At 40.3% G+C, this 24,174-nt stretch overlaps 1 protein-coding gene across 1 annotated transcript in view; it reads right to left on the bottom strand.

Moving 5' to 3' along the window:
* CPED1 (cadherin like and PC-esterase domain containing 1) overlaps positions 1-24,174 on the bottom strand; it is a 349,788-nt gene that overhangs the window by 163,111 nt on the left and 162,503 nt on the right. The window contains exons 7-10 of the mRNA XM_089672109.1: positions 18,976-19,118; positions 12,894-12,966; positions 5,949-6,101; positions 4,696-4,800 (exon numbers count right to left, since the gene is read on the bottom strand). Of these exons, the coding sequence (XP_089528235.1) occupies positions 4,696-4,800; positions 5,949-6,101; positions 12,894-12,966; positions 18,976-19,118 (474 nt within the window). The remainder of the gene's footprint in view (positions 1-4,695; positions 4,801-5,948; positions 6,102-12,893; positions 12,967-18,975; positions 19,119-24,174) is intronic.

The raw sequence follows: 24,174 nt of genomic DNA, 5'->3' as shown, positions 1-24,174 counted from the left end.
AGGGCACTCTCATGCTTCCTAACAAGTAATGCTATTATTTTACCACTTGGCTGTTACTTTGACCCCAAAGGGTTTATTATTAGTAACCAGTTAAGGTACAAATAAAAAGTTTGACTGATGCAAAATCTAGATAACAAATCAGGAAACTATTATATGCTTAAGTGCTACTTCTGACCTGTGTGACCTCAGGATAAGTACCAACCTCAAGGAGCATTTTCAGACACGTCTTTATCATTGCTTTGAGAAAAGTCTAGCACCACTGCACCTTGCCTGCATCAATGGTATGCAAAGGACTTAATCATTGACCCACTGCGTGATTATCTGTCAATGCCACTAATGACCATATTATGAGCATCTTTATCCATGTGAGACTGAAAAAAATGGCCAGCAACGTGTTTATATTATACTGTCTCCTTGATAGACTGAGCAAAATTACACACATTACTCTAACCAATGGTATAACTGGGTGTAGCAATAAATGACTGTTGGCAGAGGCAGGCAGAGGGTCCAGCTTTGCCTTCTAGTAGCCATGCATCTACCAGATATGATGTGATTAAGGAATAAGTTTACCTTTTTTAACATGTCACATGTTACACCCACATTCAGGGTGTGACATGTAACATGTTACAATTGCACCGGCCCCTGCATACCCAAAGTTCCTATTATGACAGCGAGGGGAGGAACTTCTCCCCCTACTTGCTGCCACAATCTAAAGAAAATGCGGCCACTCAGCCCGCTTGGCCACGTCATCCATTCACAGTGTTCTGTGAATTGGAAAACTACAAGTCCTGACAGCCTTTGTGGCTGTCAGCTTGTAGTTCTCAATAAACTACCATGGCCCTGTTAAGCACTGTGGTTGTTAATTTTTACTTCCTATCAGTGTGTATCTGCTTGCCTGTAAAGAATAAGGTGAATGTATACTTTAATGATGAAACTAGAGTCATTGAAAGACTCCTGGCACCAACTTGTTTTCTAATCTAACCAATCAAAAGCAGGGGTGGACTAACAGCTCATGGGGCCCCCAGGCAATAGGGGATCATGGGGCCCCTGTGTCCTTGCCCACACTCAAACCACACCCAAAAAAGCCTATGAAAGGTACAAGGGGCATCTCATGGGGCCCCCTGCTGACCCCCGGCCCTAGGGCAGTGCCCCAGTTCCCAAATGGTCAGTCCGCCCCTGATCAAAAGGTCATTCTGTGATAATATGTAATTTATTGCATGTGTCATTCTCAGAGAATCCTAACTTCACCAGAGTACAGGGAGGGCAATTCCAATCAATGCTCCATAGGAAGTGTATGCTCAGGGGCATCCCTAGGCAGATGCAGGGGGTGCGCACCACACTGGGTGAAACCTTTTGCATGGGGTGACACCGGACCCGCTCCACCAGGGACGGACTGACCATTCGAGCACTGCCCTAGGGCCCGGGGTCACTACAGAGCCCCATGAGAGGCTCAGTTTGTTCCTGTATGTGCTGCTGCTTAAATAAGCAAGCATTGAGGGGATGGACAGTGAGGCAGGCACTTCGGACACCTCTCCTCCTCGGACTTTCAGCAGAGGGGTGCTAAAGTCGGAGAGCTGGAGGGGCGGGCAGAGTATGCAGCAGGTCAGTGTGTAATCCCCCAACCCTGGTGACAGCACTGCAGCTTCATGTAGTAGGTAGGGGGGCGAGAGAGAGGGGGGGAAGAGGGCAGAGAGAGAGAGAGGAGGGGCAGAGAGAGAGAGAGAGAAGAGAGAGAAGACAGAGAGAGAAAGGGGGAAAGAGAGAGAGGGGGGGTAGATGGAGAGAAGAGAGAGAAGGAAGAGAGAGAAAGGGGGAAAGAGAGAGAGAGAGGGGTAAACGGAGAGAAGAAAGAGAAGGCAGAGAGAGAGAGAGAGGGAGAGGGGTAGAGGGAGAGAAGAGAGAGAAGGCAGAGAGAGAGGGAGAGAGGGGTAGAGGGAGAGAAGAGAGAGAAGAGAGAGAAGACAGAGAGAGAAAAGGGGAAAGAGAGAGAGGGGGGGGGTAGATGGAGAGAAGAGAGAGAAGGAAGAGAGAGAGAGAGAGGGAGAGGGGTAGAGGGAGAGAAGAGAGAGAAGGCAGAGAGAGAGGGAGAGAGGGGTAGAGGGAGAGAAGAGAGAGAAGGCAGAGAGAGAAAGGGGGAAAGAGAGAGAGGGGTAGAGGGAGAGAAGAGAGAGAAGGCAGATAGAGAGAGAGAGGGGTAGAGGGAGGGAAGAGAGAGAAGGTAGAGAGAGAAAGGGGGGGGCTTGCTTTAAAACTTACCTTTTGGTGGAGCTCATGGAGAGATCAGTTAACCCTGTATAGGTTGCAAGCCGACAATCCCCACAGGATGGATCGGATCTGCAGATTGGGGAGGATAATGAATCGGACTCCGATCCATTATGCTCAATCTGCAGACCAGATCCATCCTGTGAGGATCATCGAAGGGGGTGTCACCAAGTGTTACCGCACCAGGTGACGCCAACCCTAGGGACGCCCCTGTGTATGCTAATAAAAAAGCTAATTCTAAAAGCATCACCACCATTAGCCAAATAGTGACCAGCTGAATGCAGTTTTAACCTCTAAGTCTCAACTATTTTGGGCTGGTGGTTCTGAAAGAGAACATTATTATAGATCATTTATTTTAACTGTTAACACACAATTACAGCACTCTGCAAAACAATTCCAAGAATTATCTATCTGTGTTTTTGTTTGAAACTCCTTCATCTTTTGGGCTGTAACAAATTATTCACCTTGACAGTCATTACCACTAATGAAGTGTACTGCTTCAGCTGTCCAGTTCAATACACCAAAGTGCTCCAGCAAAGACCAGATACAAAATGAAGTGTTATAACACTAAACTGGTCTAGATACTCAGGGACTGATAAGCCTTTTATCCTTTTAAAAATATACAAGTGGAATATACGGTATATAATAATACATATATATACTGTATGTTTATGGGTATTTAAAGTGTAAATACTGACAAAATTCTCTTTTTTGATACATTTTGGTCTGTTAAATGTACTATTAAAAGTGGCTTCCTAATTCTATTAGAATTACCTATTGCAAATACCAGAATGCGTGTGAGTGTATAACTTTCTAAACATTTTGGTTCTGCTGAGTGTTTTCAGTTAGAATTGTTCTATGTTCTCTCTGTGGACTACAAAACAACCCTTTCCTATGTTATGGAGAGAAGAAGGGTTATTTTTTAGTGTTAAAACACTCCCTGTCCTATGGTGACAATTTTGCTCCTCCATAGATGCAGTACAGTAAGTAGATGTCATCGCCCTAGGACATGTAGTGTATCGCAGACAGTATCACCAGATGAAAATAAAGGGAAGGTCTGAAAAAAAATTAGACACCATATCTAAAGACTGTCAAACTGATGTATATTACAGTTTTATTCCTGGGTTTAGATACACTAATATATTATAACACTAAACGCTGAGTATTTGTCACACTATTTAATTTAATCAAAGGAAATAAACAAAATACCCTTGCTGAAAGCTAAATGTACAGGTATGAAAACTAGGGTGCAAGGTCACTCGGTGACATTATTAACCATGTATGGATAAGGCTCTGGTATGAATTTTGAGGGGAACCTCATGCAATTGTATTTTCTTCTTTTTGGCATGAAATCCCCTAATCCATACCAGACAAGAAGGGCCTGGCATGGCTGGGAGGTGGGGAAAGGGCGTCATAAGCCTGGCTCCTTAACAACCAATGGCAGAGTCAAACCACTGTCATCTTTCTTTTCTGCCAGCAGTGTCTCATTGGGGAATTTTTCCTTGACTCTGTCATGTAAACTTAACAGGGAGTAAGGCTAAATTCACACTAGCCTGCATTGTGCGTTCAAGTTGCAGATGAGGGAATAGCATTGGTTCCCACACCCACAACCAGCTGCAGCCAAATTGCGTTGCTCTTGCAAGATGCGTGAGGTTGCCATTCATTCTGAACCGCAGCCCCAAGCAGCTCAGCCTGCAGCAAGATCGCAGGTGCGGGAACCACAGGTCAACCAGACGGTCAAAAAGGCCATGTGGTTTCCCTTCAGCTGCGTTTTTAATGATCTGCATGCACCTTTTTTGTGTGGGACATGTGGCAGAGCAGTCTATTCAAATGAATGGGCTGCCGTACCCGAGCAAAAGCGGATCACATGTCCTGCACAAGTGTGAACCAGGTGTAAGAGGATATCTTTCCATTGTGAGGTAACTTCCCTTTTAAATAGTTGTCCCTAAATGTCTCCATTAGGATGTCCCCTGTGTTCCTGTTCTGATTGCAGCTCAAAATTATGGATTTACCCATTGATTTCATTCCCGGATACACTGGTGATCAGGACAATTACAGGCTGGGGTATAACCCCTCATCCCTCTATATAAATCTAAATCTGAAAAAAAGGTTTGCCTTTAGTTATACTTTAAAGGAAACTAGCAGTGAGAGCGTTATGGAAGCTACGACTGCTGACCTCCTGAAAATACAAGCTACCTGGCATCCATATTATGAGTCGCTGACCTGGAACAGGAATGCAGATGAGAAAACGTACAGTAAAATCGGGATTCCTAATTCGCAGACTTGCAATAATGGGGTCTGGGTGAGTTTACTCGGAACTGGAATAAAAATTGAACTGCATATGATAGGAGATAATGAAAACACAGACAGATGCAAATCTTTGCATTCGCAACTGTGAATATCTTTAATATATCACAGCAAAAAATAAATTACCATTTCTAAAGCTTCCAGCTTTGTCAGCTCTTCCATAAAAATATATAAATCATCCATATCCTCCCATGTTAAATCTAGAATTTGATCCATCCAGCAAATGTTCTCCTAAAGGTAAAATAAAGGTGACATATTTATTATTTGTTCATGTCATGATTTTATGCAAATTTCTTAACCACAAAAAAAGTGAATGTTCAGCCATTTTGCAGTAAGCAGGCTCTGAGGTTATCTACTGCTCCTTGAAGACTCCTGTACTTTGTACTGATGACCAAATAGGTTTTTCATGGAAAAGTTAACCATGTTGAGTATATTTTGGTTACTAAGGGGTTTATTTACTAAAGCTGGAGAGTCCAAAATCAGACTCCCTTCTGCATAGAAACCAATCAGCTTCTAACCTCAGCTTGTTCAATGAAGCTTTGGCAATGAAACCTGGAAGCTGATTGGTTTCTATGCAGAAGGGAGTCTGATTTTGGACTCTCCAGCTTTAGTAAATAAACCCCTAATTGTCTGGCAGGTAAGGGGTGTTTTTTTTAATTAGAGCACCCCTTCAACCCAAAAATTGCGGCCCTAGAGAAATAAATATGCTGATGTCTTTTATTTGGATAGTATTGTTGTAACAATCTTGTTTTACCTTTTGGATGTCAAGAATGGAAAATTAGCTCATTATATGATAAATCTAAATTCATCTAGTGCTTCCCAAGAGAGGACAGAATTTTTTGTTCCTGCTGTAAATTTTTTTTTAAGACTGGTATGCAAAGGAATCCTTTTGAATACATCGAGTTTACCTACTTTCTATTCTACTTTGACACTATCTCAAATCCACAGATGCTAAAAGATTTTACACTTTACTTGTGAATTGGAAAATTCCTCATCACTAGGAGATTAAGCATTGGCTGGCCTATTCTGAGTCCGAAGCGATACCAGGTAAAGCACTGAATAACACGAAGAGTGTGGGTTGGAGACTCCGCCATCAGCCACAAGCCAGCAAGTGATTTCAAATTTATATTTTTCAGCAAGTATACTTTTCATCTAACTGTATTGAAATCATATTTATCATGGAATCGTTCTGGTTCTAATAACTGATGTTGTGCTCATACAGTATGATCGCACTGCAAAAGGAATGCCAGGACACACAATAGGTCAACTGAGAATTTTGCTTACTATATGAAGATAAATTTGGTATAAATCTGCATTAAAGACCTTACTAAATGGTTTTGGTAGAAAAGATATTTTTGAGCAAATTAAGAGAACTTTACCTTTATAGCTGTATACTTCTCAATATGTTCCATTACATCTAAAAAACTGAAATAATTGCTTTGTAATATAAATGTAAGCACATGTTGAAGGATGATTTCCACAGCATCATGCTTCTCCAGGTTTAGATCATGGAAATCATGCAGTTCTTTTACCTTGGAAAGGAGACACAAAATTAAAAGGCTTCTTTATAAAATGGAACCAGAATTGGGGACAGGTGCAGAAGTGAAAATTGACTTTCCACAACCACAATACTGCAATACCTAGCATCTCTCTCTCCTCCACACTTTCTAGAAATAACGTATGACGAAGACGTTTTACAGCCCCTAGCATCCCCTTAGATTTCCAATTATAATAGTCAGATCTGCTAAGAGATTATTTCTTATTGGCTGTTCTGGGATCCTTCCTTACACATATTTCTTTCTTTCGTGCAGTACCTAAGGCTAGGTTCCCACTGCTGCAAAAATGTTTTATCCAACTTTTAGTACGATTATGTAGTGCAACTTGGAGGCAACTTTCATAATTTAAAGAGACAAATAGAGAGTGCACCAGCCTAGTGCAATATCTCAAGGTACATTTATTAAAATAATGGTAAAATCATACTCACAAATAATGTATGACAAATTGCATATCAGGTTACAACCACTTGGTATAGTGATCAATAAGACCCAATGGACCCTAGGATGCAATTGGGTCTTATCGATTATTGTACCAAGTGGCTGTAACCTGATATGTAATTTTTAATACATTTTTTGTGAGTATGATTTTACCATTATTTTAATACATTTACCCTGTTATTATGCACTAGGCTAGTGTGCTCTCTGTTTATCTCTTTACAGTTGATATCTGGACTACCCCAGTCATTGTGAGAGCCGCAAGACTTGGCTTAGCCATTGATTCATTGATAAAACATACTTTATATACACATATATATATACAGATATATACAGAAGAGTTGTCTCTGGTCCTCCACACTTATGCGCTTGAGATTTTGACTTTTCTACTTCAACGTTCATAAGGCTTGTATATTCTATGGGGCCAAAGTGAGTATGATTTTACCATTATTTTAATACATTTACCCTGTTATTATGCACTAGGCTGGTGTGCTCTCTGTTTATCTCTTTACAGTTGGTATCTGGACTACCCCAGTCATTTGTGAGAGCTGCAAGACTTGGCTTAGCCATTGATTCATTGATAAAACATACTGTATATACATATATATATATATATACAGATATATATAGAAGAGTTGTCTCTGGTCCTCCACACTTATGTGCTTGAGATTTTGACTTTTCTACTTCAACGTTCATAAGGCTTGTATATTCTATGGGGCCAAAGTTGCTCTGGAGCCACACCAAAGTAGTACAGGAACTTTTTCCGCAATTGCACCTTGCTGAGACACATTGATGTGAATGGACACCATTTAAAACAATGTGATTCTGTGTGATTTAAGACACATCTGAAATTTTACTAGTGTGAATCAGGCCTTAGTGAATGTGCTTAACATGCATTTCAAACAGCATATGGATAATGATTGTTTTGATGTGAGCAAAACAAGAAAAAAATGGCTTGCTGGCCATTGCAGTGATACTTTTTTTGTAATAGGCTTTGACTCAACCATCACATTGGAAACAATTCAAAACAGAATCATTATTTATAGGATAAATCTGATTCTATTTTATAAGGAATAACTAAGCATTTCTGCAGCTGTGAGAATAATAAAGAAATCCCATGGAGGCTCATTTCTGAAGATTTATCAGTTACTGAATCTGAGATCATTTGAAGAGATTGATTTATTTCCCCCTATTGTACTTGGAATTTTGATTCTAAGTTCATATGAGCTTGGACTTCAGCACTTTCATGAGGTTACCTTGTTTCCATTCATATGCTGTGGGGTGAAAGGGCTGGCAGTGTGATGCAATAATAGAATGTAAAGCTGGAAATTACCCAAGAGAGGAACTTATGATAAGAATTTTACATTTTATAAAATTAAAGCATGAAAGAGAACTTTATCACTGCATGTGGCTTTTTCAATACATAGAAATTTTACCTAAATTTGCCTTTCATAAGTAATTTCTGAGTTGAGCGAACACAATACAAGAGAAGGCAGTTAGAAATCAGACCTTTGAATGTTTTTTTTGGGGAGAATGATTAGTGCAAAAACCTGGGAGATCTTTCCTTAAAGGGTTAGTTCACCTTTAATGAAATTAAACTTTTGAAAGAAAAAGAATAAAAACACGATCTTGCTTGGAAAATGTATGATTTATGTGCCTTAACCAGATTTTAATCTGATGATACCGAGACTAGCCATTTTAATAACAAATTACGGTAAGTGAGAAACTTCCAGTGCTAATAAAGTTTTGCAGTGTTCTGAACAAAAAAGGAATCAGAACTCCATGGTGTTCTAAGAAGAAACCTTAGAATTTTTGGCAGTTTTTCATAATTATTATAAAAAAAAATATAGGCAATAGTAATTAAAACAATATATATTCATACACACATTTGCAGACATGCAATTTACTGAGCATATACAACAGAATCCTAGGACTGAAAACATATCAAAACTAATTTCACCTTCTTAGTGAAGAAAAAGAAGTGGATTTGGTTGGGTAAAGATGCTAATGATGCGTTTAATACTATAACCTGTATATGATGAACAGTAAGTTTCAACGGTTCGGTAAACCTAAAACAGAATTGCCTTAGGAGAAAACAGCCACTGATAAAAATCATAGATTCCACATTTCCCTGTGCATTCCATTGTGCAAATGACTATTGAGAGAACATGAGAAAAAGAATGTTCTCTGAAAGTTAAACATTTTATTAAACTGCAGCCTGAATTGCAAAATAAAATCTCTGGATTTTTTTTTTCAATGTACTGTATATACTTATGATTCCTTTTTTTTCAAAGGCAAAAGTTGTCTGTAGCAACCATTAGGCACAAGGGAATTTTGGGGAACCATTATCACAGGTTGCTGGCCATACCTGCTGTGACGGACCCTTTATACATAAATTACATAATTTTCTTACACTGATTTATGTAAAAAAAAGTCTTAAAGTGAGATTAAAGGTTCACATATTTTCTTAAAATAACAAATATGCTATCCTTACCTGTTCTGAGCAATGGTTTTGCACAGAGCAGCCCTGATCCTCCTCTTCATGAGTCCTCGCTTGCGCTTCTGGCCCCTCCCCCTGATGAGTGACCCGAGACCAGGCTGTTTGCTCTGGGGCACTTGTATGTGCTTGCTTCTGAGCCGCCTCTGCGTGTCTATGAGACACACAGAATGTTGCTGCTTGGCCCTGCCCCCACTCCCTCCTCACATGCTGTGTGGCATAGAATGCATGAGGGTAAAAAACCTTTAGCCTTTACAACTATGTTTGTTCTGTGCTCATTTCTGGCATATTTCTTAAAAGATAGAATCAACCAAACGAAATTGATTAGTCAATAATAAATATATATACACATATGAGTTCAAAATCAAAAGATAGTCCAGCAAATCAATATAAGGATATAAGTGCTCAGGTGACTAAGATGTCCGGTATCTGTGTGGTAGTGATAAAACAATGCGCACTCACTGGACGCACATAATAAATGCGCTTTTGTATATAAATCATCCAGATATCGTCAGATAGTGGGTGGTCCTCCCTCTGTTTGGTATGAGGCTGATGATCCTCTTCCACTAGGGGTCCCCCTATGTACTCCTGGTAGGTAGTATCCCTCTGGTTAGGCTGGGTTGCAGTAATCCGTCTCGAGAGTGTGTCTGTGGGCTAGTGTACTCCCCCAGGAGATGACAAGGATACTCTTATAGTGTAGTAAATTTTAAAGAATGTAAAAATATACATAAATCGTTGCAGACAGTAGTCTGTTAGGGACTGACCGTCTGGTGTAGTAAGATGGCCACCGGAGTTCCATGTTGCTCCGGCGGCGTGACGTCACGGCGTGGTGTGGCTCCTCCTGACGCGTATCGTGCTCCAGCACGTCCTCAGAGGGGGGTCGCCAATCGACCCCCCTCTGAGGACTTATATCCTTATATTGATTTGCTGGGCTATCTTTTTATTTTGAACTCATATGTGTATATATATTTATTATTGAGGATTTATTTTTATTTTACTGGTTTTAATAACGAGCGCTGCACTTTATATATACATTGTTATTTCTTTGGGTCATTGGTACCTTCTTTGTGCACAGCAGCTTGTCACCTATATACTTTGGCACTTGTACTACTCACTGCATACAATGAAATTGATTGCTTGCCCTTTAACAACTTGTATTGTTTCATAAATGTTTTCAATGCCACATTTTATATAATAATGATTAAACATTTATACCACTCTAAACCAAGCATAGTCAATTATTTGCAATGAGATATATTTGCAGGAGTTATATGTTTTTTTATTAAAAAGTCCCCTTGTGGGAATGTAACTGCTTTCTGTGTCTTCATTGAAGAGATTCCCCCTTTTTATTTGCCCATGGTCACCAGGACTGGAAGCAAGGGAAATTTAAAAAATCGCAGTCATCACTGGAATCAGGGTAATCTTTCAGCTGTTCTGGTGACAACTGTTTTGGAAAGTATTTGTGTTCACTTGGAACAGATTTTCTATAACTTCCTGTTGTGTTTTCAGCAAAGGCAATGAAGGAAAATCTACCCGATGGGACACAGACAGTAAAATGATGTAACAGGGATTTTATTCTATATCTACACTCTGTCAATACTCTATACTCTGTCAATCTAAAAATATACACTGCTCAAAATAAATAAAGGAACATTTTTTAATCAGAGTATAGCATCAAGTCATTTAAACTCCTGGGATATTGTTCTGGTCAGTTAAGTAGCAGAGGGGGTTGTTAATCAGTTTCAGCTGAAATTAACAACAGGTGCACTAGATGGACAACAATCAGACGACCCCCAAAACAGGAATGGTTTTACAGGTGGAGGCCACTTACATTTTTTTTTTCTATTCATCTTTTAACACTGTTTTTCTCTAGTTTTGCATTGGCTATCAATACGTGCCATTGCCAGTAGGTTTTCTGTGTCTCCCAGCAAAGTCACAAGAGCATGAAGGAGATTCCAGGAGACAGGCAGTTACTCTAGGAGAGCTAGACAGGGCCATAGAAGGTCCTTAAACCATCAGCAGGACTGGTATCTGTTCCTTTGTGCAAGAAGGAAAAGGATGAGCACTGTCAGAGCCCTAAAAAATGACCTCCAGCAGGCCACTGGTGTGAATGTCTTTATCCAAACAATCAGAAACAGACTTCATGAGGGTGGCCTGAGGGCCCCAACGTCCTCTAGTGGGTCCTGTGCTCACTGCCCAGCATCATAGAGCTCTATTGGCAATTGCCACTGAACACCAGAATTGGCAGGTCTGCCACTGGTACCCTGTGCTTTTCAAAGATGACAGTAGGTTCACCCCGAACACATGTGACAGATGTGAAAGGGTCTGGGGAAGCCGTGGAGTACATTATGCTGCCTGTAACATCGTTCAGCATCTGACACCACCAGGTTACACCTCACAGTGTCCCAAAGCTCAGTGATGCCTTGGTCCAGATTTGGGAGGAAATACCCCAGGACACCATCTGTCGTCTCATTAGGTGCATGCCCCGACATTGTCAGGCATGCATACAAGCATGTGGGGGCCATACAAGCTACTGAGTACCATTTTGAGTTGCTGCAATTAAATTTCAGCAAAATGGATTAGCCTGCTGTATAATTTTTTCACTTTGATTTTCAGGGTGTCTTTGAATTCAGTCCTCTGTAGGTTGATAACTTTAATTTCCATCAAACGATGAGGCATCCTTATGTTCTTAACACAATACTTAGTCCATATCAGTATAGATATCCAGCTTGATATTTTTCCCCATTGAGATCTGATGTGTTTTCAAAGTGTTCCTTTAATTGTTTTGAGCAGTGTATTTAGCCCCCAGAACCCTCTGAATCCTTATTTGTAACTCTGCAAGAAGATCTAATTTTTCTCCATAATTAGGGAAGACTTCCACAGAGATGAAAGGTAGGGTTACATACAGTATGAGGGATTCACCGGACTACTGGGGTTAATAAAATACTCAAATAAAGGTAATCTCCAAAGAAAAAATATCTGAGTTAAATTGGCAACAGAGTTTTGATGTATTTGTTGTCTTAATTTAACATTTTATTTGCAACATTAAGCTGGCCATAGATGGATCACAATTCACAGTTCAAGAGGAACCAGGCGAATTTTGATTCATCTATGACTGCTCTTGCTCGACAGAAGTTGATCATTGGGGAATTTTGTCAAACTTTCATTCAAACAGTGACTGCAGCCAATGGGCTGTGACACTGATCAGTGTATTCTGACAGTAGAGGAGTCCCCACTGTCAATATACAATAGCACAGCGGGGAAGATTCCTCCATCTACCTTAATAGCCTGGATGGGGGAATCCGTTTATTTATTTATTTATTTTTTATCAGCCTGCTTGATGAACAAAATAAAGACATATCTATAGGCAGCTTTACTGGGTTCTTTTGACTGCAGCCCCAGGCCCCTGCTCTGAACCTGTGAATGACATGTCAAACTCAAAATTAGAGGATAGGGTTGCAGTAATGTGAGGGACTCCACTTAGTGGCTGCTGTAAGCTAATGATGCAGATGATGGGTAAGGCTGTAGGCTTATGTCAACAATGAATATGTTCTAGCATACACTTGCAATACAGAAGTAGGGGGCATGGTTTGAATATTTTGTGTGTGGTGCTCATCATCAACAGTGCCACTCTGACTTGATGTCTGAATCCTTCATGCTTAATGGCGAATTCAAATCTCTCCAAAGTACAGTATACCGTCTGATTTTCGGTGTACGATAATAGATTTTCTATTCCAAACTTACGTAAGAAAAGCTTTTTGTATGGTGTGCCTGGAAAATTGATTCAAACATTCAGTTCAAAAGCACAGTGCAGTCTAGTCGCTCATAATACTGACCTCAAGCACAGAGGGAGGTATGGCACGGCTGTATCCAATGTCAAATGTTAATAGCTGAAAACATTCAATGCACCTGAAATAATTCAGATAAATTGTCACAAGATGCAAATATGTGTAAAGTTACAATGATAACATTTAATGCTAAAGGTTTCAGCCCTTTTTCCTCAGCCTACTTTACATATCTTCAGGCTCAGGCAGCATATGACTTTTCAGCTATTGAAATACATATGTTGCCAGCTCTTAAAGAGAATGGGTAGTTTTATTGTAAAATGTCTTTATATTGCTAATTAAAAAATGTAAAACTGCGTACAGTATTTTAGCCAGTTAAAATAAAATATTGCATGCTTAAATTTTGCCTATCATCTTTTAGCCAGCAGGTAGAAATTTGGACTCCTGCTGGGGAAAAACTGTTTATGGGCTCTAAAGCTTAGCTGTAGTTTACACACACATAATATATTTTTTTTCTGAGTTTTAAATCAAACAAACAGAGCGGTAACGCAGGCAATAGGGATGAGATTTGGGTTCGCCCTGACCATGGGTTTGATTTGAGATTCACAGGTCCAGCAGGTTTTTGTGCAGATATACCCAGGAATTTTTTTTAACTGTAATATTTTGCATGGCCTTTAGAACATAGCCATTACTGACAATATTTATGCTACTTTTTGTTAGCAGCAAGCCACTCCATTATGGCATGCTGAAAACAAAATAAAAAAAGTAAAAAAAACAGTGCAAAAACAATGTACCTAAGCTACCTCACAATATATCACTCACATTCAATGCACCCCTCTATCCACATAGATAAAAATAAAGTTAGGCATACACCAGTTAGGCCTATTATCTCTGAATAAAGCATTCCTACTACTGGTCACTTTTACACTGCTGTATCCTTTGCAGTATCTTAATTATTGTAGTAAAGCCCCAGTCTGTGATCTTTGTCTCTAGTAAATTTGGGTCTAACCTTGCTATTTAAAATTGTCCTGCTGCTGGCCAATTTTATACTACTTTTTAATCTGGGATCTCTTTTAGTAAAACACCTGCTTGTACTGTTTTTCTCTCAGGCGCATCCCTAGGCAGGTGCGGGGGGTGCGCGCTGCACCAGGTGACACCTATTGCACGGGGTGACACCGGACCCGCTCCACGAAAAATTAAGTTTTAAAGAAAGCCGACGATCCCTGCAGGATGTATCGGATCTGCAGATTGAGCATAATGGATCGGAGTCTGATCCATTATGCTCCCCAATCCGCAGATCTGATCCATCTTGCAGGGATCGTCAGCTTGCTTTAAAACTTACCTTTTCGTGGAGAGAACAGTTAACTCCGTATAGGTTGCAAGCTGACGATCCCTGCAGGATGGATCGGATCTGCGGATTGGGGAGGATAATGGATTGGACACTGATCCATTATGCTCAATCTGCAGATCTGATCCATCCTGCGGGGATTGTCGGAGGGGAGGTCACCAAGTGTTCTGGCATCGGGTGACACCAACCCTAGGGATGCCCCTGTTTTCTCTCATACATTTTTGCCAACTGCCCTGCTGCTTACCAATTTTACACTGCTGTGTCATGCGTGTTCTCTTTATTCCTAAAGTATAACTAAAGGCAAAACTTTTTTTTAGCTTTAAATAGAGTGGAGATGGATTAGAACACCTGTCTATTTTTATTGCTGTCTAGACTCAACCTCTCTAGTTGTCCTGTTTACCATTATCATTGAAAGTGAAATTAAAAGAAAATACCACATTTTGGGTTGTACCCAGAAAAGTAATAGAGGGGAAATCTTTCAATGGGGATACTAGTTCTGGTGACCCGGGGGGTCCCAAGGAATTTCCTTAATTTTCAGGGATTTCCTTTTTTGACTATTGGACAGAAAGTGAAAGGAAATCTCCACAATGGGACACAGACACATTGTCAATATGGCTGCTGGAAAAGCTTGCCTTCTACAGTGAGGGGCTGACACATAACAAAGCTCTCATTAGTATTCATTCTTATCCACCTGAAATCAGTTCAAAGGCCAGGAAATGCATTATTAGTAGTTGGTTTTTATGCAGGCCAATATTCACATTCAATATATGAAGAGAGGGACGAGCGCTGGATATGATAGGATTCAAGCTGCTAGCATATAGGTAAACCTCGTATACCCCATTCATCAAAATTCAAATACAAAAAATGCAGCGCTTGAGTGTATAATACAGGGAATTAGCATGAATAACAGATTTAAATGTTCATATTTCAACATGCACCAGATTCCACATTCTTAAATTGTTAAAACAATAATCAGATGAGTAATGAAGATCTATCCGTCTAATCAAGGTGCATATAGTGATGGTGATGCTAAAATCATAAGTTCTGTGATGTATCCAAAGAAATCCGTGACTTCCGTGATAGGGGAATGACTGTATAATGCACTAACCAGATAGCGCAAGTACATGCGCATTGGAGTATAATGACCTACTCCTGGTCACAGCCAGATGGTCCTCAGCGTGAAGCCCTCAAGGACACCAGTGCACCACTCTTGCCGTCTCCTACCACCAGGGGGGGTGCGCCTCTTTACAGTAACACGAAATCACTTTGTATCCTCTATCGCCAGGATTGATGTACTTTCTTATCAGGAGATCATCTCAGGGGCTCAGCAATAAGACCCAAAAGAAAGAAATCTTGATAGTGTAGTATTTTATTCAAAGGTAAAAAAGTAAGTAATACACTTACATGGTAATGTCCAAAAAGCTGATGCATAGAATCCAAAAAGATGGCCGACAGTCAGATGCATGAAACCAGTGGATAATAAATGGTGTGAGAGGTGTCCTTATCCCTAACGCGTTTCGTGGCAATGGCACATTATCAAATTATCCCTTTGATAATGTGCCATTGCCACGAAACGCGTTAGGGATAAGGACACCTCTCACACCATTTATTATCCACTGGTTTCATGCATCTGACTGTCGGCCATCTTTTTGGATTCTATGCATCAGCTTTTTGGACATTACCATGTAAGTGTATTACTTACTTTTTTACCTTTGAATAAAATACTACACTATCAAGATTTCTTTCTTTTGGGTCTTATTGCTGAGCCCCTGAGATGATCTCCTGATAAGAAAGTACATCAATCCTGGCGATAGAGGATACAAAGTGATTTCGTGTTACTGTAAAGAGGCGCACCCCCCCTGGTGGTAGGAGACGGCAAGAGTGGTGCACTGGTGTCCTTGAGGGCTTCACGCTGAGGACCATCTGGCTGTGACCAGGAGTAGGTCATTATACTCCAATGCGCATGTACTTGCGCTATCTGGTTAGTGCATTATACAGTCATTCCCCTATCACGGAAGTCACGGATTTCTTTGGATACATCACAGAACTTATGATTTTAGCATCACCATCACTATATGCACCTTGATTAGACGGATAGATCTTCATTACTCATCTGATTATTGTTTTAACAATTTAAGAATGTGGAATCTGGTGCATGTTGAAATATGAACATTTAAATCTGTTATTCATGCTAATTCCCTGTATTATACACTCAAGCGCTGCATTTTTTGTATTTCAATATTCACATTCATTTGCTGTGTTGACCTGCAAACAAGTTGGGGGGAAGATGTTACGAGGGGGAAGAATCACCCAGTGAAGTCACCAGGTGGCTCCACCCCTTGACTTATTTAAAACCTGTCAGACAGCGGGAGCCTTCGTCGAGAGTAGGGCTCTTTTTTTTTTTCTTCGGGTCAGCAGCGGAGTTCATCGTGATTAATGTTGGATTTACTTTGGGGACGATTTTTTTTCTGTTTTTTAATAAAGGACTTGTCAAAAACTTGTGTTTTTGTTCCCTTTTTACACTTTTTTGGTAAATGAATAGGGGTACTATGTACCCCATACTCATTCACATGGGGGGGGCTGTGATCTGGGGGCCCCCTTGGTAAACCCTACAACCACAGCCCAGGGTTGTGGGGAAGAGGCCCTAGTCCTAATCAACATGGGGACAAGGTGCTTTGAGGGAGAGTCCCCATGCCCTAAAACGCCCGCCCCCCATGTTGAAGGCATATGGCCTGGAATGGCTCAGGGGGGCGCTCGCTCATCCCCCTTCCTGGTGAGCTTCATGCTTGGATAAGGGTCTAGTATGGATTTTTGGGGGGACCCCACGCCCTTTTTTTTTACATTTTGACTTGGGTTCCCCTTAAAGTCCATACCAGACTGGAAGCATTGTATAGATTGGGGATGACCCCCACACTGTTTTTTTCTTGAATTTTTTTATTGGTGTCAATAGGTTTCTTTTATATTCAGTGGTCAGCAGGGAACCCCTCTGACAGCTGATGACTCATCAGTTATTAAGGATGTGGTGGCCACAGGATCCTTGACAACCCGCTAAAGGCACACAAAACATAACATGCAAAATGAGCCAATAAATTATCAAAAGCGTGAAAAAAATGCAAAATGCACCCGGTAAATGCATCAACCGCAATCTGCATAGATGTGAAGCTAGCCTGAATGAACACTTTTATATGAAGACTGCAGTTGAAGATTTTACATTTGAACACTTTGGGATTACAAATGGATTCTATTAACTTTGAATTATTTGCACAATTATATTGCATGAGAACACGTGGGAGACTGGAGGTTATTATTAAGATGTATTTATTATCGTTCATGTAAACTAACTACTTGACCTCCAGAAGTTTTTACCCCCTTCATAAACAGGGCATTTTTTTTGCTATGCAGCACTACGCTACTTGCTAACTGGCAATTGCTTGGTCATGAAAAACTACGCAAATGAAATTTCGATAATCTTTTCACACAAATAGAGTTTTCTTTTGGTGGTATTGAATCATCACTTGGTTTTTTATCTTTTGCTATATAAATGAAAAAATACCAGAAATTTTGAAAAAAAAGTTTTTCTTAGTCCTAACATTTTGCAAATAAATTTTTATTTCATAAAATGTAGTCTGCTATATTTCTTTGTTAAAAATAACCCAAATCAGTGAATATCGTTCAGTCTGTGTGTCAAGAAGTGGAGATTAATTTAGTACATACCACTAGTTCTCAAGCCTATCCTAAGGCCTTGCCACCAGTGCATGTTTGTAAACCCCATCACAACAGTACACATGAAATCCATCAAATTCCAACATTTTAGATTAATCCACCTTAATCCAGGATATACAATTTAAAAGGGCTTGACATGCTGGAATTTATGCTTAAAGGCTATCCACATAGCATTTTTCCATTGTATTCACTTTGTGGTGGTTGGACCACAACTAGACTTAAATGGAGCTAAAGCCACACTTACATTTAAAAAAAAAAAAATATATCTTTGTGACAGCTGCAGTAGCAAGAAAGAAGCGTAGTGTATGGACACTCTGACCTCATCAACATTGTTTACAACATGCACATGAATCTGTTGTTCACACTGACATTTGCCATTTAGAAGCGTGCCAAGATTCTAAAGAGTGTCTTAAACACTTTGTGTGAATTCTCATGATAGACTTTGGCAGAAAAAGCTTTCCCTCATTTAAAGGGCATACGCTCTTCTTAAATGTAGTGGACATAGAGCAACAATTATGTGAATAGATTTGCGTTCTAAAGAAACCAGAAAGACACCATTTATTCACTGATCTGACTGTAGTAAACTAACAGCTGCCTACTATGGATTGCTTTATAATGATTATCATATCTGCAATTTGCATTGTCTTAATGAACATGCCCATTATCCAGTGAATGCCATAATTGTGGAATATAGTTCAACTTTCATGCGCCTGATTATATAAATACAGATTTGGTTAATCAGATGAGTTTCACACATTTTGCGAAACCAGGCAATTAGGGCTAATTATCTGCATCATTTTCTCATTTCCATTGATTTGCTGAGAAATAATGGGGTTGGACAAAATCACTAGATTAGCTTGAATTATGAATTGGGTAATCTGTCATTTTTTATTGTTTTGCCAATACTGCCGCGTAGCAGAAAAATGAAACCTTTTCTAAATAAATGTATTTTCCATTGATGGAATAAGAAGATGTAACATACAAGTACTGGAGAAAAACCTCCTCTGAGCCTGGGCTGTCACTAATAGTACATTCAGCCAACACTGTTTGAATAGGATTTACCTGTTCAGCAGATTTGGTCCTGTAACAGCTGCCTCGCTCATTACCTCCAGGGTAAGCAACAGCTTGCTTATCATCACCTTCAAGATGTTAAAAGCTTGTACTGGAGACGGTGTCTTGAAGAAGTGTTCATAGAAGTGCTGTAACTGTGATGAGAGTGACACAAATACCGCACATTTTTTACAAAACCATTAGGAGGACTTTTAAATCACGGTATTTACTCTGATTAATTGATGTTGTTCTCAGCCATTTATCACTGCAGAAAGCTGTCATTCACTCACATATGTGTACAGAAAACAGCATCGTTTTCAACATTCACACCCGCAAGCGCATGGTCACGTAAATTCACAAGAGAAGATGGAAACTGTTGTATTTAAAATAAAGAATTTGAAAAAAAAAATTACAAGAAAAATGCCAGCAATGCAATGCCTACAATATTACAGGTCATATAGATACTTTATTGGGAAGACAAAATACAAATATCAAGTCACTTGTGATGTCACTAGGTCTAAATGCTGTGTAGCACTACCCTCTTCGGAGTTGCTGAAGTTTTGGGTCCTCCTGTAGTCCTGCACAGCCAGGCAACATGCATTTTCCACAGACTTACATTCTTGAGACAGTAAATAGTCCTTGAGCTTGCTTTTTTTTGTTTTATTGGGGGTATTGAACTGGGATGGGATTTGGGGTGCATGGGATGCCCAAGGAACAGTAAACTGAGGATAACGTCCTGGCAACTAAGTACAATTCTCTTTACAGCAAAACTCTTCAGGGAGAGCTCTCCAGCCTCTATTTGGCGTACCACCCCAGACCGCAGATAATCTTCTTCTTTACCCAGCTGTCTGGAGGAATCCCTGGGCAAAGGGATCCAGTGTCTGCCACTTTAAGATGAACAGTAAAGGGTAAGGAGCTAATCAGGTTTCCCACTAGAGTGCTCTTTTCCCCTTAACTGGCCCAAGGGGTGTAGGATTACTCACTCAGTCTTTTTCCTTTGAGCTGGTTTAGCTAGGTAGCTGCCTTCAGGCCTTCTGCTGGGTTGGCTCCTTTCCTGGATTCACAGGTAGTCCTCCCTCCGGGGACTGGTGAGTAATCCTCCTTTTTAGTTCCCATGTAGGCCCCTTGCCACTGGGCCCCCTCCCAAGCTCCTGCATCTCTTCCTCTCTTGCATCTTCCACCCAAACTCTCCCGCTGCTGAGTCGGCTCAGTCATACTTAAGGGCTGCCCTGACCCCATGCCAAGCTTCCTGCCTGGGGATTGCTCAGGCTCTCCTAAGTATGCAGATCAGCCCCTCCTCACTCCTGCCCACTGCCTTCTAGAAACTTCTCAAATTTCTAGAGCAGGGGAAGGTATAAGGGAACTGATCTGTACAGCCCCTCAGCCCTGACCTATATTTGACTCTACGGACTATTTCCAGGCTCTGTTCAGCCTTTCTAACTATTAAAATTAGCCACTAGTTCCCCCTGGCTACCTAGAGGGGTGCTACGGATGGAAATGCTGCTATTTAAAGATGTACTCCAGCCATACCTTCAGTCTTGAGCAGTTGAAACAATCATATCATGCACTGAAGTAGCTTACTCTGATTTCACTGCACACTGTGAGTTTCTCACAGTGTGCATTAGAAGCTGCAGCAAGGCAGATCGAGCCCGCTTCATTTCCTGGTTGGAGGACATCCAACATCATCTAATTATTTTCTATTAGCCTATTTGTTCCTAATCTGCCCTTTCATTCATTGGATTTCAGTTCTTTCAATAATGGAGACTCAGCATCACATGCGGGCATTAGTTAGGGAAGTCTGCAGGCAAATACAGTCTGCTCGGGAACATCAAAGTATTTGCCCTCTCAAGAGCTAGCCTATTGCTTGCATCAGGGATGATGACTATTGAGAGGAGTATTTATACAGGACACTGTTATGCTTTTAGGAAGCTATGTACATTGCCAGCTACTCCCACCAGCCACAATCTGCTTGCATTGCATTAAGAAACACGGAGACCCAGTGATGCCTTCACAGGGATTAAAATAAGTTATGTAATGAAAACAAAGAGGTTCTATTTAAATATGGCATGTTGATGAGGGGAAGGGAGGAACCAGGAAAGGAATATACGTTGAAAAACTTCGGCTTTGGCCAATTTTACAATATGTTAATGCACTGGTAACCCACACACTTGCACTAATGCAATGAACAATAAAAAAGGGCACAGTACTTCTCAATGGCAGATTAGTGCAGATATGATGAAAAAACATACGAAGAAAAAAGCAACACGTACATTAAAGCAGGTATAGGTATGTCAGAGTATCCTTCCCACCACTTCTCATCTTACACCGCTCCAGTTCTTCCAATGAATGATCTAAGAGCGTAAACATTCTTAACATTTGTTTTGGATCAGCGATAACTCTTGTGCTTCTGGGCACTGAGCTGAATGCTTAATTAATTGGTTGACCAGTAAAAATTGTTAAGAGACTCATTTTACTTTATTCTGGCATCAAATTAAAGGAAACATTGTAGAATAGCTCCCCAACATATCCATTAATTAGTCTATGCTGTAAAACGAAAAAGTTAAAGTGATTGTAAAGCTTTGAATTTTATTTTTTTAAATAACAAACATCTTATACTTACCTGCTTTGTGCAATGGTTTTGCACAGAGCAGCCCCAACCCTCCTCTTCTGGGGTCCCCCAACGGAGCTCCTGGTTCCTCCCTCCCACTGAGTACACCTTATGCATGCTGCTTGCTATGGGGGTATTCATGTGTGCATTGACATACACAGCATGGCTCAACTTGCCCCCGCTCCCTCCTCACTGGCTGTGATTGACAGCTGCAGGAGCCAATGGCTAATGCCGCTGTCTCTGTCTAGTGAGGAGAGAGAGAGAGAGAGACGCTGCTCTCATGCTCAACACAGGATTGAGATCGGGCTTAGGTAAGTATAATGGGGGGCTAGGGGAGAGCAGCACACTGCAGGTTTTTTACCTTAATGCAGAGAATGAATTAAGGTAAAAAAACCTTCTGCCTTTACAACCACTTTAAAAATATAATGTATGTTTGCAATCAGAATTTGGCTGGATTTCCTAACATATTAGAAGCATATAAGGTGCTAGAATACACATGATTATTAGGCCCAGTGGGGCAAATTTTACTTTTCCTAAAGGGCTTGAGTAATGCTAGGCGGATTCGATGTATACTCAAATATTGGAGATACCATCGGTGATTTATTTTTAGAAGATGCATGATGAGACCTTACTAGTCTGGCAGAGTACTATTGGCAACATTTGCTTTAAATTTTTTTTTTCTTTTTTTTTTGGGGGGGGGGGGGGGGTTGAGTATCTTAGGCAATTTAGTGTAGTTTTTGTCATTGTTTGTATTTGTGTGTGTTTTTTCACTTGCTGAATATTGTCACTTTAAGTGTTTATTACTTTCATATTTACTGCCTATTTTTTATTCTGGGCTGGTTCACACCACAATTTCTATATTCCAGATGCTTTTCTGCATGGGCATTTTTGCATTTCAATAATCTTCTTATTGAGTTTTTTTTTTCATTCTTTCTAACAGATAATGTAGTTATACAATGGTTTGTAAAAGCAGCATGCTTGTTTTTGATGCAATTTTGATGCATTCCAGTGTGTTTTTGATTGTTTTTTCCCATCTTTTCTTCACCTCAATTGAGGATATTTGTGTTCTGGAGCATTTTTGATGCATTATTCCAGATGTGTTCCATACAAAAGAAATGCAACATGTTTTACTTTTGTTAACTGTACTGGAACACACTGCACTGGTGTGAACTACTGCCATTGGAATCCGTTTTAACCACTTCCAGTCCGCCCTATAACAGAAGTACTGCTACAGGGCAGCATGGGTGCACAAAATCAAGTATATGTATGTAATTTTTCAGTTCTGGGTAGGGGGTGTGATCGCGCCCTACATGCGCCACCATTCGCGGCCTAGACTGTCAACCACCGAGTCCTGGACAGTGATTAGTCGCCGGCACCCGGTGATTGCCTAGCATCTCCGGTGGAGGGGAAAACTGTAAACATTACAGTTCTCTCCCCTATCAGCTCCTGCACACTGCTTTGCATGGCTGTGCATAGCACAGCCATGCAAAGCAATGTGCTTACAGTGAAGCAGTAACACAGGACACAGTGTAAAATGGCACACAGTTAATCCTTTGATTGCCCCACATCTTAACCCCTTCCTGCCCAGTGCCATTAGTACAGTGTCAGTGCTTTTAATTAGCACTGATCACTGTATTGGTGTCACTGGGGATGTCAGTGACACCACGTCAGTTCCCCACAGTGTTAGAATGCCCGCTAAAGAAAATTTTAAATTTCAGTATATATACCGCCATTTGTAAATGCTATAACATAAACCAATTAATTTCACATAAACCAATTAATTTACACATATTGGAATTTTTTTTAGCAAAGATGTAGAAGATTACATTTTTTACTGGTCATGTTTAATAGTAAAAAGTCATAAATATTTTATTTTTATTTTTTTTTAAATTGTCAGACTTTTTTTTTATAGCGCAAAAAATAAAAAGTGCACAGGCAATCAAAAGCCACCAAAAGAAAGCTCTATTCATGGGAAACAAAGGACATAAATTTAATTTGGGTGCAGAGTTGCATGACCCTGCAATTATCAGTTAAAGTAATGCAGTGCCGTAACACAAAAAAATGGCCTGGTCAGGAAGGGGGTAAATCCTCTGGAGGGGGAGTGGTTAAACACTGTCTGTGTTTTTGATGCAGAATAAAAATGCTCTGAACTGCATTTAAAGGTGTCATTCTACAACAGGTAAATAAGCAATTAAGCTGAAATGGCCCTTTCCTTGGGGACTTCAGTAGCATTATAATTAGACTGTTACTGCTCCTCCAACAGGCCTACTGCTCCTGTTAATGGAATAGCTGTGGCTGCTGCATAATGTGCAGTGTACCTCTAGCGATGTATAGTTCTGACCTTTATAAGACTAGTATACGCTGATCCAAACAAAACTACAACCTACATGTATGAACTAGACTAAGCATAATGATACAGTGCTGAGTGTTGCTGCCTGATAGCACTGAAATTCTGTGCTCATATTCCAGCAAGTATTATTCTGCTTGGTGTTAAATGTTCTCTGTGTGTGTGTATGGGTTTATTCCAGCTGCTCAAAGCCATATAACAGGAAAACATATTGGTGGATCATCCAGCTTTGGATCAGACTGGTTCTAGTTTGTTC

Source organism: Staurois parvus, unplaced genomic scaffold (assembly GCF_062004578.1).
Source record: "Staurois parvus isolate SC_StPar_1 unplaced genomic scaffold, SC_StPar_1.0 ptg000120l, whole genome shotgun sequence".
NCBI classification, from domain to species: domain Eukaryota; kingdom Metazoa; phylum Chordata; class Amphibia; order Anura; family Ranidae; genus Staurois; species Staurois parvus.
Note: the sequence above shows the minus strand (reverse complement) of the source record. Positions and strands in the feature narration are given on the sequence as shown.